This window comes from Pan troglodytes, chromosome 20, assembly GCF_028858775.2.
Source record: "Pan troglodytes isolate AG18354 chromosome 20, NHGRI_mPanTro3-v2.0_pri, whole genome shotgun sequence".
In the NCBI taxonomy this organism is placed as follows: Eukaryota; Metazoa; Chordata; class Mammalia; order Primates; family Hominidae; genus Pan; species Pan troglodytes.
The window spans coordinates 5,087,737-5,105,981 of NC_072418.2; the positions used below are offsets into that span (position 1 = coordinate 5,087,737).

An 18,245-nucleotide genomic window follows, 5' to 3' on the forward strand; every position below is an offset into this window, starting at 1 on the left:
AATCTCGGCTCACTGCAACCTCCAACTCCCGAGTTCAAGCGATTCTCCTGTCTCAGCCTCCTGAGTAGCTGGGATTACAGGTGTGCACCACCACACCGGGCTAATTTCGTATTTTTAGAGATGGAGTTTCTCCATGTTGGTGAGGCTGGCCTCGAACTCCTGGCCTGAGGTGATCCTCCCACCTCGGCCTTCCAAAGTGCTGGGATGACAGGCGTGAGCCACTGCGCCCGGCCTTTTTATTATTTATTTTATTATTTTTAATTTTATTATTTTATTTGAGACAGTCTCACTCTGTCGCCCAGGCTGGAGTGTGATCTCGGCTCACTGCAACCTCCGCCTTCCAGTTCAAGCGATTCTCCTGCCTCAGCCTCCCGAGGAACTGGGATTACAGGCACCTGCCAAGACGCCCAGCTAATTTTCGTATTTTTAGTAGAGATGGGGTTTCACCATGTTGACCAGGTTCATCTTGATACCATAGTAAAGCAGGAGGAAGGAAGGGAGGAAGGGAGGGAGGAAGGGAAGGAGGCAGGGAGGGAGGGAGGACACATGTACCCCTGAATCTAAAATTTAAAAACAGGCCAGCGCGGCAGCTCACCCCTGTAATCCCAGAAATTTGGGAGGCCGAGGTGGGTGGATCACTAGAGGTGAGGAATTAGAGACCAACCTGGCCAACGTGGCAAAACCCCATCTCTACTAAAAATACAAAAAAATTAACCGGGCATGGTGGCACATGCCTGTAATCCCAGCTACTGCGGAGGCTGAGGCAGAATTGCTTGAATCCAGGAGGTTGAGCCTGCAGTGAGCTGAGATCACCCCACTGCACTCCAGCCTGGGTGACAGAGCGTGACTCTGTCTCAAAAAATAAATAAAATTTAAAAATAATAACTAAAATTAGCTGGGCATGGTGATCCATGCTTGTAGTCCCAGCTACTTGAAAGGCTGAGGTGGGAGGATCACTTGAGCCCAGGAGGTTGAGGCTGCAGTGAGCTATGCTCACGGTGCTACACTCCAGCCTGGGCAACAGAGCCAGACCCTGTCTCTAAAAAGAATAATTTGAAATAAGATATTTTTGCAAGATGGAGAACAGGATGGGGAAGGTCACTTCGTTTTAGGTTTTCAAGTTACTCAGTTTGGGGTGAAATGTTTTCCTTCAAAGATACCGGGACATTCCAGAGTCAGTGACAAATTATTTTTCCTAATGGCAAAACGGTTTGGGACATGGATTTGACACATTTATCTAGAGAGTACCATGTGGCTGGGCTTCTCCTCCTCTGTGCTGCGGACATTTGGGGCTGAATTATTCTCTGGGGTGGGGCCATCTTCGGCACTTCAGGGTGCTGAGCAGCGTCCCTGGCCTCCACCCACTCCATGCCAGGCGCACCCCCCAGTTGTGACAACCACAGATGTCCGCAGACATCGCCCTGTGTCCCGGGGAGGACAACTGCGCCCGTTGAGAAGCACCAATTCTGCAAAAGAGAAAAACACTATTTGTTTCCTCCTCGTGGCTTCCTGGGACTTACCCTGGCGGGGTTTGCAACATAGTCCCTGCTGGGTCAGGCTTTGTAGGAACTGCACCCCAAGCGTGCAGAGAAGCAGAGGGCAGAGCCTTCCTAATTCCACGATTACACCTGGAGGTTCAACCTACTCCTGGAGCCCTGAGTCACGACTTACATGAAACCCAAGTTTAATTACCGCTTCTTTGCTCTGCGCATCTCTGACAGGAATATTCAGAACTACCCTATTTCAAACTTGTGTGGGATCAAGCAGCCATTATCTATGACACGCTTCTCATCAAGTCGCGCAGAGAAGCCGCTGGTTCTGGGATGAGATGACAGCTCCCCCTCGCCACCCCTCCTCTTCTCCACCCCTTGGTGATTCCAAAACAGAAACTTTCTGGAGGTCTCTCAAAGGCTTGGGCTGGGTTTGGGGTCAACTGGGAAGAGATTGTGCAGGCTTTCCCGGTGATGGACACGAGATGGGAGGAAATGAGCCGAGGTCGTCTACGAAGACTGAAGAGCGTGCCGGCTGCGGCTGGGATACGCGGCTCCTGCGACAGTGTCCACAGGTGTTTCCGGGAGTGGGATTCTCCAAACAGAGGCATCGCGATCACCTGGGCTGCTTGTCTACAGTGCAGATCCGGCCCGGCGCGGTGGCTCACGCCTGTCATCCCAGCACTCTGGGAGGCCGAGGAGGGTGGATCACCTGAGGTCAAGAGTTCAAGACCCGCCTGGCCAACATGGTGAAACCCCCCCCCATCTCTACCCAAAATGCAAAAATTAGCTGGGCGTGGCAGCAGGCACCTGTAATCCCAGCTACTGGGGAGGCTGAGGCAGGAGAATCACTTGAACCCAGGAGGCAGAGGTTGCAGTGAGTCAAGATGGCACCACTGCACTCCAGCCTGGGAGACAGAGTGAGACTCTATCTCAAAAGAAAAAAAAAATGTAGGCCAGGCGCGGTGGCTCACACCTGTAATCCCAGCACTTTGGGAGGCCGAGGCAGGCGGATCACGAGGTCAGGAGATCGAGACCATCCTCACTAACACGGTGAAACCCCGTCTCTACTAAACATACAAAAAATTAGCCGGGCTTGGTGGCGGGCGCCTGTGGTCCCAGCTACTCAGGAGGCTGAGGCAGGAGAAGGGCATGAACCCAGGAGGCGGAGCTTGCCGTGAGCCGAGATCGCACCACTGCACTCCAGCCTGGGCGACAAAGCCAACTCCATTTCCAAAAAAAAAAAAAAAAATGTAGATACATGTGGGTGGGCCCCAGTTGTGTGTTCATCAAGCCCTCTGGGTGACTCTTGACACCCACCAAACTTTAAGACCCAGTGGTCCGTCTCTGTCCTGCTTCGGGCATGAGCCACCGAGCCCGGCCCTGACTTATTTTTAATTTTTCGAGACAGGGTCTTGCTCTTTTGCCCAGGCTGGAGTGCAGTGCTGTGATCATGGCTCACTGCAACCTCAAACTCCCAGGCTCCAGTGATCCTCCTGCCTCAGCCTCCTGAGGAGCTGGGACTACAAGTGAGCACCACCGTGTCTCGCTAATTTTTTTTTTGGTACAGATGGAGGCTCACCATCTTATTTTTTGTTTTCGAGACGGAGTTTCGCTCTTGTCGCCCAGGCTGGAGTACAGTGGTGCGATCTTGTCTCACTGCATCCTCCGCCTCCCAGGTTCAAGCGATTCTCCTGCCTCAGCCTCCTGAGTAGCTGAGATTACAGGCTTGCGCCACCACGCCCAGCTAATTTTTGTATTTTTAGTAGAGACAGGGTTTCACCATGTTGGCCAGGCTAGTCTTGAACTCCTGACCTCAGGTGATCCGTCCGCCTTGGCCTCCCAAAGTGCTGGGATTGCAGGTGTGAGCCAGGGCGCCTGGCCTGGAGTGTCTGATTTAGGCCTGGGGTGGGGCCCAAGACTTGGTGTTTCTACTGCGCCCCCAGGCCACGCTGCTGCTGCTGAGCTGAGGACAGTCTAAAATGCATCGCTCATCCAGGGTTCCCCTTCTACCGCCCCGGCTCTATGGACACTGGGGCCAGATCATTCTCTGGAGGGGGCCGTCCTGGGCCCTGCAGTGTGCTGAGCAGCAACCCTGGCCTCCACCCCCACCATTGCAACAACCACTCACGTCCCCAGATGCTGCCCAGCTAAGTGTGCCCCGGGGTAAGAGCCACCCAGGTGAGAAGCTCTGCCTGAGACCTGAAGCGCCCACCTGCCTCCCACGGCCAGGCCCCTTCAGCACTAGACCCAGCAACCCTGGGGTGGCTGTTCTTTGAATTTTGTGACTTTTTGGTGTGTCATTTTTGGGAGATGACAGAGGTAGTGGCTGAACCTGAAACTTCGCCCCTGCAGATCTCGGTTCTTCCTGCTATTGCAGGGGTGGAGAAGGTGGGTGCTTGAGCCAGGGTCCTGAGCCAGAGTCCCTGCCAGGGCTCCGCCTGGTTCAGACGCTCACGGGTGGGGTGACCTCGGGCCTGATAGCCAGGCCTCGGTTTCTCTGTCTCTAGCATGAGGGTGCCGGTGCCCAACCTTGGCTTGTGGGAAACAGGAATTCACAGTCCACGAAAGCTTAGAGGACCTTCAGGGAGTTGTTCTTTAATTTTTATGTTTTTGAGATGTAGTCTCGCTCTGTTCCCCAGGCTGGAGGGCAATGGTGCTACCTCAGCTCACAGCAACCTCCGTCTCCTGGGTTCCAGCGATTCTCCTGCCTCTGCCTCCTGAGTAGCTGGGATTACAGGCACCTGCCACCATGCCCGCCAATCTTTTTTTGTACTTGTAGTAGAGATGAAGTTTCATCATGTTGGCCAGGCTGGTCTTGAACTCCTGACCTCAAGTGATCCACCCGCCTCAGCCTCCCAAAGTCCTGGGATGACAGGCTTGAGCCACCACACCTGGCCAAGGGAGCAGCTTCTATGTTCACAACAAAACTCTGTGCAGCACCCTAGGGTTGGGGCTGAGATGGGCCTGGAAGCTTTCTGGGTTCCTTCTTGCCTGGGACTCCCTCACGGACCCATTCTCTCAACTGGAGCTGTTGTGAAAGGGAGGTGCCTTTGGTTACAGAATACAGAATTTATGGAGTTACAGTATGCTAGAAAAGCAACAGACAAAGCCAGGTGCGGTGGCTCACGCCTGTAATCCCTGCACTTTGGAAGGCTGAGGCGGGCAAATCACCTAAGGTTGGGAGTTTGAGACCAGCCTGACCAACATGGAGAAACCTCGTCTCTACTAAAAATACAAAAAATTAGCTGGGCGTGGTGGTGCATGCCTGTAATCCCAGCTACTTGGAAGGCTGAGGCAGGAGAATCACTTGAACCTGGGAGGTGGAGGTTGCGGTGAGCCGAGATTGCGCCACTGCACTCCAGCCTGGGCATCTAGGGCGAAAGTCTCAAAAAAAAAAAAAAAAAATGCAAAGCAAAGCAACAGACAATACGATCACTCTCCGCTGAGGACCGAGGCATCTCACCCCACCCTGGGGTGACCCTCTGCACCGGGATGCAGCTGGGGGCGGAGGCGGAGGGAAGGGAGACAGCAGAGGGTAGAGGCTGACTGTCCGGAACCTCCCATGATCCGTGACCCAAGAAGTGCGGCTCCAGGCGTCGCGGGGATTCACTCACAAGCAGCCCAGCTGATCCACAAACTCCGTGTCGGGGGTTTTCTCGACGTTTGGGGTTGGGGGGTATCGGTGGCGCCAAGGTCAACACGAAGACAGACAGAGGTCACAACGCCTATTTATTCCCCACACGTCACGCCCTGCACCCCGGGTGGGCTCGGCACACACCTCACCGCCATGAGCGGCTGCAGGGCCGCGGCGGCCCCCGTTCCTACTGTTACCTACGACACACGGTACTGCGCCTACCTTACAGACGGCCGAGAGCCAGGGAGCCCCAGGATGCTCCGACTGACAACCCTGCTGCTGGGACCATGGCGCCGTGGGCTCGTCTGCCACCCCCAGGCCTCAGGAACCCAGACAGGCCGCCCGCTGTCCGGCTCTCCGGCTGCTTTCCTGGTGGCTGTTTTAGGGCCAAGGTGGGTGGCACCTGAGGTGTCCCGTGGCCTCCACCCAGCACAGGAGGGGTAAGCTTCCCGGGGGGGGCCCCGGGCCCATGAAACATCCAGGACAGAAGGACAGCAGGATGGGACACAGACAGAAACGGCCCAGCTGCCTTCCCTGTGCCCGGGGCTAAGGCGGCCGGGACAGAAGGTCATGATGTCGCCCCTGGCTCTCAGTCGCGAGGACCAGAAAATGAGGGTGGGAGGAGGGGAAACATGTCTGTCAACATGCCCAACTGGAGAAAAGTCACAGAAACTGGTCCTATGCACCCAGGACGGCTCCTGAGCCGCGGAGGCGTGGGGTGACCGCAGCCGTCTCTTAGGTGTCTGCCACTAAAGAGTTCCTCATGCAAACACACATGGCCCGCGGTGCCCAGGCCGCAGCTGGCAGTGAGCTCTTCCGAGCAGGCACGGGGCCGGGGTGGCCGGGAGGTCGACTCGGAAAGAGGCTTCTCACAGACGGGAGAGTTCCTGCAGACAGACCACGGGATGGGGGCGCGGGGGCTGTAAAAGGCTTTGGAAGCCACACGATCCGCCACATGGCTGAACGTGAAACCTGCCGCTTCTCTGAGAGCGGCCCGGGAGCACCCCAGGATTCTAGAAAACACTCAGGTGACCGAGCTTTCTGGGGGCTGGAAGGGAGGTCGCTGCTGGTCTGTGCTCAGCTTGCTGGCTCTCGTTTCAAGAAGGGTCTGGGGGCTGTAAGGGAGTTACAAAAAGGGAGTGGAGGAGGGCAGAGATAAAAGGGGAAAATCCATCTTGACATGCAGGTCCGAGGTCTCTCTCTTCCCCTCTCTCAGGCAGTCCAACAGGAGGAAGTGGCAGACAACCAGAAGGCTTCCTTCCGGTCGGCCAGGGAAGGACGCGGTCACACCGGGAGCGGCTGGAGGGGGACAGACGTGAAGGCTGTCAGAGTGCAGGTGGGGACCAAGGCTGCACCACACACTCCAGGCAGCAGGAGAGGCCCAGAGTAGACAGCCAGGGGCCACAGCGGCTATTTCAACGAACGTCAGAGCCACAGCTGCACCAGAAGCGTTCCACACACTCGGGGCCACGTGTGGCTGGTGGCGCAGAGAACATCGCCATGACCTAGAAGGGTCTACAGTGTGGTGGTACTTTGTATATGAGGTTAGGTTGGTAAAAAATCCATCTCAACTATTAAAAAAAAAAGGAAAAATAAATAAAAGCTTATTAAAAAAAAAAAGGAAAGACTGGAAGAAAAGGCGGCCAAAATATTAATGTTGGTGGCTCTGGGTGAAAAGATTAAGGTTGGGCTGAATGCACGGCTCACACTTTGGGAGGCCGAGGCGGAGGATCGCTTGAGCCCAGGAGTTGAGGCCACCCTGGGCAACATAATGAGATCCTGTCTCTAAAGAAAATACAAAAATCAGCCAGGCACAGTGGCGTGTGCCTGTAGTTCCAGCTACTTGGGAGGCTGGGGTGGGAGGATCACTTGAGCCCAGGAGGTTGAGGCTGCAGTGAGACGTGACTGCACCACTGCCCTCCAGCCGGGGGGACAGAGCAGGATGGTCTCAAAAAAAAAAAAAAGATTAAGATTGTTCTTGCTGCTTTTTAACATTTTTGTCTTTTAAATTTGTCTACAGTAATTATGGTTTAAAAATGAAAGAGAGTGTATATGAGGAGGGGACAACGACAAAATGAAGAGGCCACATGGGAGCAGAATGGAAACACCTCTGGGGAGGCCCAGAGCCTCCTGCCCCCAGGGAGCCGCTGGAGACAGACAGGACTGAACTCAGGGGAGCCGGCGTCTGCTGGAGACGGACACGACTGAACTCAGGGGAGCCTCCCGCCCCCGGGGAGCCGGCGTCTGCTGGAGATGGACAGGACTGAACTCAGGGGCCCCTGGGGAAGGAAACCAAGCCAGCCACGGGCCCCTGGAACCCATGGGGGACACTGAGTGTATTTTTAAACAACTGTAAGTGCAACACCTGCTCACAGTGAGAAAAGGACAAAAAATCCCTCACAAAATGCAGGCAGAACGCTCGGGTGCACAGTCAAAGGCAGGTGCCCGGCTTGTCCTTTCCACCACTTGATGACCTCGCCCCCACCCCCGAGGTGGCAGCCCCAACACTGCAGAAACAAAGAGCTTCTGCAGGCGGCCTTAGGCAGGGGGGACCCCAGACACCAGCCCTTCCAGGGAGCCGTGGCTCTCCCCTAATCTCCACCCAGCACCGATCCACAGATGGGAAAGGAGTGGGGAGCAGGACTTGGTGGCCACCTGGAAAGGGGCCCAATGCCCAGAGATGCCCCCGCCTGCCTCGGCGGTTCAGGGTGATCTGAGCTGGATGCACCCAGGACTCGCTGTCCAGTGTCCAGACAGGCTCCACAGCCCCCGGCCCCATGCACTCACGCAGCATCACTCCTGCTGGCTGCCCTCACTGCCAGGCACTCACGTGGTGTCACTCCTGCTGGCCACCCCCCCAGCCCCCTGGCTCTGGGCACTCACGTGGTGTCACTCCTGCTGGCCACCGCCCAGCCCCCTGGCCCCATGCACTCACGCAGCGTCACTCCTGCTGGTCGTCGTTGCTGGCGCTGGGCGTCCGACTCCGGATCTGGCTCCTGAGCTGCTCTATCAACTCTGGGTTCTGCTGCTGCATCTGCTGGGCAAATTGCTGGCCCCTGCGGGGAAGGGCACACGGGGCTCAGCCGGGGCCAGGAGGCTGCCTGCTGCCTCCGTCCATCCCCAGCTGACCCCTCGGGCCCTCCACCCCGAAGACGGGCCTGACCCCTCGCTGGAGGACGCTGGGCCCTTCGGAGCAGGGGACGCAGCACTTTCGCTCTCCTCCTTCCCTTCCGCCTGCGAGCCCTGCCCGCCGCCCGCATCCTCCGTCCTCTTGGAAGCAGGTCCACTCACGCCTGGATGAGGCTGGCCAGGTCGTTCTGCGAGGGGCTGGTGCCGGGAGTTCCCAAGGGGTTGTTGCCACCCGAAATCATGCCGGACATGCTGCAGGAGAGAGCGCATGACTCGCAGCCGGGACAGCCCGACCGCCACCCCCACTGCAGGCCCTCGCAGTGGCCCGGGAGAGAATCCCTCTCAGCCCTTCACCTTCCCCTGCAGGAGAGGATTCTCTCTCACCACCTGGTGGGCCTCCAGGGCCCAAACCCACCCTGTGACTTTCACCCGCTTTCCCAGAACACCCCTCCTTCTTTGGCCTAAAGAGCGTAGTTCTCAGCCAGGGGGTGATCCTGCCCCCAGAGGACCCCTGCAATGGCAGCAGACATTTGCAACAGCCATGATTGGGTTACGCCAAGACAGGAGCAGGGGGTGCTCCTGGCATGGAATGGGTGGAGGCTAGAGACAGTGCTCAGCACCCTGCAGTGCCCAGGACGGCCCCGCTCCAGAAACTGGTCCAGCTCAAATGGCCACGGTGCTGTGGCTGGGAAACCATGCTTTAAGATTTGACCGTGGGCCAGCCACGGTGGCTCACACCTGTCATCCCTGCACTTTGGGAGGCTGAGGCGGGTGGATCACCTGAGGTCAGGAGTTCAAGACCAGCCTGGCCAACATGGTGAAACCCCATCTCTACTAAAAATGCAAAAATCAGCCGGGCATGGTGGTGGATGCCTGTAATTCCAGCTACTTGGGAAGACCCACTTGATCCCGGGAGGCAGAGGTTGCAACGAGCCAAGATTCTGCCACTGCACTCCAGCCTGGGTGACAGAGCAAGATTCCGTCTCAAAAAAAAAAAAAAGAAAAAAGAAAAAAAGATTTCACCAAGAAAACAGGTGAGCAGCTCCCCAGTACACACGGAGCTTACTGGGGAGTGACCCTATGAGCCAGCGAGTGCACTCAGAAGTTTATATACAAGAGAAACGAAAACAGGATTCACACAGACGATTGCACACCCGTACTCAAGCAGCACCGTTCACAACAGACAAAAGGTAGAAACAGCCCAAATGTCCATGGATAGATGTGTGGATCAGCACAGCGTGGTCCCTCCACACTGGAATATTACTCAGCCATGAAAAGGAGTGAGGCCCTGACCCAGGCCCCAGCGCAGATGCACCTTGAGGACGTGACGCTCAGTGAGAGACGCCAGACACCAAAGATCACGCAGTGTGTGATCCCATTTCTATGAAATGTCCAGGACAGGCCCATCCACAGAGACAGGAAGGGGATGCGTGGTTGTCAGGGGATAGGAGAGGGGTTGGGGAGTGACAGCTGAGGGGGAAGGGGCTTCTTTCAGAGGTGATGAAGATGGGTTGGTGCTCAGTGGTGGTGACAGTTGCATGACAGTGTGATGGTGGTGGCAGTTGCATGACTGTGTGATGGTGGTGGCAGTTGCATGACAGTGTGATGGTGGTGACAGTTGCATGACAGTGTGATGGTGGTGACAGCTGCATGACAGTGTGATGGTGGTGACAGCTGCATGACAGCGTGAAAGTCCTTAATGCCATTAAGTCGCACACTTTAAAGTGGTTAGTTTTATGTTAAGTGAATTTTCCCACAATAAAAGGAAATTTAACCATGACAAGACCCGAAGAAGCCCGGTTGTCACTTACAGCTGCTGAATCTGGGGATTGTTCATTAGGTTCGAAGCCTGAAGAACAGAACAAATTTGTCAGGAAGACAAAGCTCCCAGCACATCATTCTCTTTCATCAGACACTTTCCATCTTAACCAGCCTTGGCTCTGGACTCCAGCACGCCAAACAACAGTAAGAGCCGGGCATTTGGTCTTTCATACCCTTTTCCCTACATTTTCGCCCCCCCACCCACGAGCTGTGACCTCCACATTGTGACTTAAATCCTGTTTGGGTTCCTGCTTCAGGAGCGATCTCGCAGTGCCACAGCGCTCTCTCACTGGCTGCTGCGGTTTTGCTGTGTGGAGGCGTTTTGGTTCTTTATTTTAGCTGCTGTCTGCCTTAGCATATTTCGTTTAGCATATTTGGTTCCAGTTTTGCTTTATCAATAACTAGCACTGTGGCCGGGCGCGGTGGCTCACGCCTGGAATCCCAGCACTTTAGGAGGCCGAGGCAGGCAGATCGCTTGAGGTCAGGAGTTCGAGACCAGCCTAACCAACATGGTGAAACCCCGTCTCTACTAAAAATACGAAATTAGCCAGGTGTGGTGCTGCATGCCTGTAGTCCCAGCTACTCAGGAAGCTGAGGCAGGAGAATCGCCTGAACCTGGGAGGTGGAGGTTGCAGTGAGCCGAGATCACACCACTGCACTCCAGCCTGGGTGACAGAGCGAGACTCTGTCTCAAAAAAGAAGTATAAATAAATAAATAAATAGCACTATACTGGGCACTTTCTCATGTTAACTTTCCACTTGGGATTATTCCTTTGGACCTGTTTAAAGTAGGTGGCTCAGAGGTGTGGCAAACTCTCTGTGTAAAGGGCCAGTGTGTAAATACTCTCAGCCTTTCCAGACACGGGTGCCTGACGCAACTACTCAGCTCTGCCGCCGTATCATGAAAGCCACCACTGACACTAGGTGTATGAATGGGCATGGCTGTGTGCCAATAAAACTTTATTGGTTAGGTGCGGTGGCTCACACCTGTAATCCCAGCACTTTGGGGGGCCGAGGCGGGTGGATCACAAGGTCAGGAGTTCGAGACCAGCCCGGCAAACATGGTGAAACCCCATTTCTATTAAAAAATACCAAAATTAGCCAGGCATGGTGGCAGGCACCTGTAATCCCAGCTACTCGGGAGGCTGACGCAGGAGAATCGCTTGAACCTGGGAGGCGGAGGTTGCAGTGAGCTGAGATCACACCACTGCACTCCAACCTGGGCGACAGAGCGAGACTCCATCTCAAAAAAAAAAAAAAAAAAAACCAAAAAAAACTTTATTAACAAAAACCAGCGGCGGGCCTTATTCTGCCAACCCCAGATGTCTCAAGGGAAAAGGCGTCTGTGACATGGCCAGGCTGAGAGGCCCCTTGAAAGACTGGGGCCCAGTCACCCTCCATCCCATGGTGAGGGAGAACGCGTTCCCCTGGCAGCTTGGCCAGCGGACGAGGGCTACAGTAAGAGGTGTGGCCTCTGCTGAATGGCACGACCCAGGCAGGGCTCCTGGCCCAGCTGGCTCATTTTTCTGACTGACAGTGAGACTGAGGGCTTTTCTCCCCCTGACAGCCTTAGGCAAGTCCCTGCACCCTGAGGCTGTGGGAGCCTGCAGAGTGGTCCCAGGGCACACAGACTTCCCAGGAAATGAACATGTGTGTGTGGGGGGTGGCTCTCCGAGGATCCCAGTCAAGGAACTCCCTGCCAAAGGCCGTCCCTTTGGAAGCATGAGTGCCCGGGCATCGGGAGGTCCACCTGCGCCCGGCGCGCCCGGCGCTCTGCTTCCCTTGCCTGAACCTTAGGAGGCAGACGCTGCTGTGTTGTGATCAGTGTCTCTGCACTGCGAGGAGGAGCCCACGCTGGGGTGGGGTGGGGGTGCGACCTCCCTGGGCTCAGCCAGGAGAGCCAGCTTTTGGTGCTCACTACTGATGGGTCTTGCTTGGGACATCAACATCGGGGACACTTTTGATCATCAAAGCAGAGGGTGGGGGTGCTCCTGACATGGGGTGGGTGAGGCCAGGGGTGCTGCCAGCGCCCTGTGGTGCCCAGGACGGCCCCACAGACAAGAACCATCTGGTTTCAGAAGCCAGCAGTGCCAAGGCAAGGAAGCCCTGGCCAGTAGCGGACACAGCAGATGCAGGCCTGGGGGGTGGCGCAGACACCATGGACAGGGAGGAGGGGCGGGCCGTTACCATGCTCATGAAGCCGGGGTTGTTCAGCAGGCCGGCGATGTCGAAGCTGCCCACGCCTCCCGTCTGAGGATGAGAACAGCCCTGGTTAGTGGGGCCTGGACCAGAGGCCACGGTGAATAAGCCCCCTGGAACTCAGAAACAACGGCTCCCCACGGGGATCAGACATTCTATCAACCCTGCGGCCAGAGGGTGCTTTGAGGCAGGCAGCACGAAGCACAGCGCGACCGCCCGGGGACGGCACAGTCTATCCTCCCGTGTTGATTCCCCGCACAGCGCGACCGCCCGGGGACGGCACAGCCTATCCTCCCGTGTTGATTCCCCGCACAGCGCGACCGCCCGGGGACGGCACAGCCTATCCTCCCGTGTTGATTCCCCGCACAGCGCGACCGCCCGGGGACGGCACAGCCTATCCTCCCGTGTTGATTCCCCGCACAGCGCGACCGCCCGGGGACGGCACAGCCTATCCTCCCGTGTTTATTCCCCGCACAGCGCGACCGCCCGGGGACGGCACAGCCTATCCTCCCGTGTTTATTCCCCGCACAGCGCGACCGCCCGGGGACGGCACAGTCTATCCTCCCGTGTTTATTTCCTGTATTCTGCCGCTTTGACACCTTGGGGCCTTGCTGGCCTGGCAGAGCAGCCCCCTCCTGGAGTAGCCAATTCCCAGAGATAGCAAATGACTCACCCAGAAACGCACCTTTGAAATACAAACCAACTAACCCAGAACCCACACCCTCAGCACCTCCCCCATCACCCCAGGGCCACAGTCCACCTGCCCCACTCACCCCCAGGCCAGGGACCAGGCAACCAGGGGCAGCCCCCAGGCCTGGGTCTAATGAAATGGCTCCAACCGGCCAACCCGAAGCCTCCTCACCCGGCCTCGCCACAAAACCCACATCGAGGGTCCTTTCTGTGCCCCTCCCTCCGCCTCCGCTGGCAGCCCTGCGGCCGGCCTCCTGCTTCCAGGGGTCTGGGGGCATGAACCTTCTCACGACACTCACTTCCACGCCTGTGCATCTCACCACCGACTGAAACAAACCCCGGACCCTCACGACACCCAGGTTAAGCCTAGAGCCGCTGGTGCGCCCGAGGACCTGTCCCCCACCCACACAGTCAGCTCGGCGTTCTGGAGCCACTCGCCCCCGCTGCACTCACGGGGCTGGGGGCCTCCCGCAGCTTCAGCTCCGCTATCTTGAGGTTGGACTTATACGTCTCGTTGTCGGGGTCCAGCTCCAGCGCCTTCTTGTAGTAAGCCACGGCCTCCACGTGCTTGTTCAGGCTGGAGAGCGCCAGGCTGGAGGAGAGCACCGGGGATGGCCTGCTCCCATCTGCCCAGCTCCAGGAGGCCCCGCCCAAGCCCTCGTCCCCAGCAGTCCTGGCAACCCCCAAACCGCCTCGGATGGTGCCACCCCCTGCCCACTGTCAGCTCAGTGGAGACAAACCTGGCTTTCGAGGGGCCCAGGGGCAGGACTGAGGGAGACAGACATGAGAACACCCCTGCCACACAAGAACTGGCGTCCCCATGGGGCCACACACGGGGCCTCAAAGCCCAGAGCGGGCTGAGAGGAGGGAGCGGGCCAGCTCAGGGTCACAGGAAATGCGTGGATGTGGTCTTGGCCCCATTTCCTGGCACAGGGCACCAAGGACCCTCGGAACCTCTGAGCGACAGACATGTCTCCCGTCGTCCACAAGCAGCCCCTGATCCCCACCTGAGTCTTCACTCGTGAGGTGACTCAGGGCCCCTACAGAGCCCAGGAGGAGGCGGGTCCTGGGGAGACTGGGCAGTTGAACAGGGCCCCTCCCCAGCCTCTGGGGAGACCCAGTCCCACAAACTCTGAGCAAGGGCGTTCAGAGAAGCAGGCGAATGCACCCTTAAGCTGGGAGGGCGGCACCGGCTGCACGGGGCGCAGGCTCCTGCCCCGGGGACCCTCCTGGCCTCCCCGGGGACCCTCCTGGCCTCACTCTCGGACCTGTCCTGTGTCCTTCATCATAAACCAGGTGCTTCCCTGAGCTCTGTGAGCCGCCCCAGCAAACAATGGAGCCTGAGTAGGGGCCATGGGAACCCCAGGTGACAGCCAGTCAGGGAGAAGCAAGGGGCCCAGGGATCTCCGGGTGGCACCTGATGTGGGGCGTCTGTGGGGCTGAGCCTGTGACCTGTAGGGACTACATTGGCTCCGAACAGCTAGTGTCAGAGTTGAACTGAACCGGGGTGGGAGAATTCGTTGTGGGTGGGGAAAAAGCCACACAAGAGAGGAAGCAGGAGCAGGAGAGGAAGGGTCCCGAGAGACTGGAAAGGCGCAGCTGTGGACAGGCACTCACCCCATCCTGCCGTAGGCCTTGCTGTAGGCCGGGTCAATGCAGATGGCCCGCTCACAGTCCTGCACCGCGCCTGCGTAGTTGCCGAGTTTGCTGTAGGCTGCGGCTCTGGGGAAGAAAAGGCAGGGCAGGTCCCTCACTGGCGGCTCTGAGCCCAGCGGGCAGCCCTTGAGGGGAGCCTGAGAGCTGCGTTCCTCTCCAACTTCCTGGAGGAACGGCCTCAGTTTTCCCCATCTGTAAAATGGGGCTGATGGGGAAAGCTGAGAGGTGTGGCCACTGAGATGCTCTTAGACAAATGTGGGCTCAAAGCACCAACAGCCACTCGGGACTGCCACTCTGAATTTTATTTGCAAAAAAATGTTCCGATCCATGGCTGTACAAGAGCAAGGAGGGTAGCGAACTTATACCCAAGTTTCATGGACAAATTATTTACATATCAGTAAAAAAAGAACTCAGACCAATGTCGAAGCTCAAAGCTCTTGGCTTACAGCGTCTGAATCGTCTTCACCATTTTCGTGTTTTGTGTTTCTCTTTACAATTTTTTCAAAGTACAGAGAACAGTGAGTGGAGACTCAACTACCCCATGACAGGCGGCCAGGAACCCTGCACTGCCTCTGCAACTGTCCTGTAAGCCTGAAGCAGATCCAAGACCACACATTCAAAAAACACAACCCTCCACATACTGGATTATTTTCTTGGCTTGACATCCACGTGGAATGCCATGATACCTGATTTTCTATGTATGTATTTATGTATTTATTTATTTTTGAAACAGGGTTTTGCTCTGCTGCCCAGGCTGGAGTGCAGTGACATGATCTCAGCTCACTGCAACCTCTGCCTCCCAGGTTCAAGTGATTCTCCTGCCTCAGCCTCCCAGGTAGCTGGGACTACAGGCACCCACCACCACATCCAGCTAATTTTTGTGGTTTTTTTCGGGGTTTTTTTGAGACAGAGTCTCTCTGTCACCCAAGATGGAGGGCAGTGGCGCAATCTTGGCTCACTGCAACTTCTGCCTCCCAGGTTCAAGCCATTCTCATACCTCAGCCTCGAGTAACTGGTGGTGCCCACCACCACACCAGGCTAATTTTGTATTTTTAGTAAAGATGGGGTTTCACCATGTTAGCCAGGCTGGTCTTGAACTCCCAACCTCAAGTGATCCCCCCGCCTCAGCCTCCCAAAGTGCTGGAATTACAGACGTGAGCCACCGCGCCTGGCCCCCAGACGAATTTTTACATTTTCTGTAGAGACAGGGGTCTTGATATGTTACCCAGGCTAGTCCCGAACTCCTAGCCTCAAGTGATCTTTCCCCCGTGGCCTCCCAGAGTGCTGGGCATGCTACCTGATTTTAAATCAGCATCGACTCTCCCTGACCCCGTTGCTGGTCACCTGATGCTCGCTCCTGGTCTGAGACCACTGGTGAATGGATCCCTCATCTACAGCGCAGAGGCCTCTCCCATCTCAGGTCCCTGCTAAGTATCCCGGAGGATGCCCCCGCACCCGGCTGCCCCTGCCCTGGGCAGGCCCCGAGCTGGTACCTGTTGCAGAAATAGACGGCGTTGGCTGGGTTGAGCTCGATGGCTTTTCCGTAGAAATGCACGGCAGCTTCAAAGTTTTCCACTTTCATCTGCTCGTTTCCTACAGGGAGAGAGGAAAACACCGGCCCGGTGTCCATACAGACCCGAGGGGGCGTCAGGGAGAGAGGAAAACACCGGCCCAGTGTCCACACAGACCCGAGGCGGCATCAGGGAGAGAGGAAAACACCGGCCCGGTGTCCACACAGACCCGAGGGGGCGTCACACTTGGCTCTTCCGGGCAGCCAGGACTCAACACAGATGCCGGCTCAGGAGGCGTCTGCATCTATAGGGGGTTCGCTAGTCGCAAACAATCATATCTACATCCACTAAGGGGGATGGAGGTGGGGGAGGCAGGGCCTGGCCTGGCCTGTGCCTGGCGACGGTGGCTGTCACTGCCTGGATGGTGACCCCGGGAACAGAACAGTTAATACAGCTCAGCGGCCCGGGGATGGAAACTGTCCCTTTCGCTATTTCTTCTGGAAAGAGCCCAAGCGGAGGCCTGTATTTTGGAATACTCATGTGATACCTTCTCATTTCATAGGCAATGGGGCTTCTATCTGAGGCATGGGTCCCAGAACCCCGGCTGCTATCCTAGAACTGAGAGCCCTGAAGACAGAAACCCACTCCCGCCCCCAAGATCCCAATTCAGGAGGGCGTGGGGGGAAGATGGGTATCAGCATGTGTTTCCCTAAACAGTTTTATTGAGATATAATTTACATGCCACAAAGCTTACGCTTTAAAAATATAAGCCCGGGCGCGGTGGCTCATGCTTATAATCCCAGCACTTTGGGAGGCCGAGGCAGGCGGATCGCAAGATCAGGAGACCAAGACCATCCTGGCCAACACAGTGCAACCCTGTCTCTACTAGAAATACAAAAATTAGCTGGGCGTGGTGGCGCGCGTCTGTAGTCCCAGCTACTCAGAAGGCTGAGGCAGGAGAATCGCTTGAAACAGGGAGTCAGAGGTTGCAGTGAGCCGAGATCACGCCACTGCACTCCAGCCTGGGCGACAGAGTGAGACTCCATCTCACAAAAGAAAAAAAAGAAATGGGATCACATGCTGTGCGTCCTTTTGTGTCTGGCCTCTCTCCCTGAGTGTGATGTCCTCACGGTGCATCTGCGCTGGGGCCTGGGTCAGAGCCTCACCCATCCACCTTCCACCGTGTACATGGGCCACGCTGTGCTGACCATTTAGCGTGGACAGGCATTTAAGCTGTTTTTGCTTCTTTTTATTGTTTTGTTTTTTTATTTTTTTATTTTTTTGAGACGGAGTTTCACTCTTATCGCCCAGGCTGGAGTGCAGTGGCGCGATCTGGACTCACTGCATCCTCCGCCTCCCAGGTTCAAGCAACTCTCCTGCCTCAGCCTCCTGAGTAGTTGGGATTACAGGTGCCCACCACTGCACCTGGCTAATTTTTTTGCATTTTTAGTAGAGACGGGGTTTCACCATGTTGGCCAGGCTAGTCTCGAACTCCTGACCTCAGGCAATCTGCCCGCCTCGGCCTCCCAAAGAGCTGGGACTGCAGGCGTGAACCACCACGCCCGGCCTCTTCTTGCTTTTTGACTCTTGTGAATACAGCTGCTGTGAACATGTGTCTGGGTTTTGGTGGACATGTGTCTCTCCTGGGCACATATCTAGTATCGGGGTGGAACCGCCGGGTCTCATGGAAGCTGTGTAACTTTTGGGGGCCACCAGCCAGTCTTCCGCAGGGGCCACTCCCCACAACCCCACCAGCCGTGCCGTGCCTGAAGGTCAAGTTTCTCTGCACCTCGCCAGTCCCCTCGCCAGTCCCCCTTCCGTCCCCGTCCCCACAAGCCAGAGTGCTGGTCATCAGGGCAATTCCCTCAGCTCCCTGGGCCCCAGGGACCAGCTGGCCTCTGCGAGGGTCCCACGGCCCCGGAGTCCAGGTAGGGCGAGGTGTCTGTGGGGATGGCGGTCCTCCCTTACCTTCGGTTTTGAGGCGCTCTGCCTCTGCTGAGTCCTCCTCGGAAGGCGGGGTTCGCGCGGGGCTCCTCAGGTCCTGCGGCATCTCCTGGACCCAGAGGCAAAGGCGGCCCACTGTCCTCTCCTCCCAACCCGGCACCCTCCCGC

The 18,245-nt window shown here is 56.8% G+C and overlaps 1 protein-coding gene across 3 annotated transcripts in view; it reads right to left on the reverse strand.

Moving 5' to 3' along the window:
- Window positions 1-5,205: 5,205 nt before the first annotated feature.
- SGTA (small glutamine rich tetratricopeptide repeat co-chaperone alpha) overlaps window positions 5,206-18,245 on the reverse strand; it is a 30,416-nt gene continuing 17,376 nt past the window's right edge. For all 3 annotated transcript variants that reach the window (XM_003316000.6, XM_016937021.4, XM_063800458.1), the window contains 9 exons: window positions 18,102-18,186; window positions 16,116-16,215; window positions 14,584-14,688; window positions 13,420-13,558; window positions 12,265-12,327; window positions 10,068-10,105; window positions 8,419-8,508; window positions 8,063-8,183; window positions 5,206-6,426 (listed from right to left, as the gene is read on the reverse strand). In XM_003316000.6, the coding sequence (XP_003316048.1) occupies window positions 8,069-8,183; window positions 8,419-8,508; window positions 10,068-10,105; window positions 12,265-12,327; window positions 13,420-13,558; window positions 14,584-14,688; window positions 16,116-16,215; window positions 18,102-18,186 (735 nt within the window). In that variant the 3' untranslated portion in view covers window positions 5,206-6,426; window positions 8,063-8,068. The remainder of the gene's footprint in view (window positions 6,427-8,062; window positions 8,184-8,418; window positions 8,509-10,067; window positions 10,106-12,264; window positions 12,328-13,419; window positions 13,559-14,583; window positions 14,689-16,115; window positions 16,216-18,101; window positions 18,187-18,245) is intronic.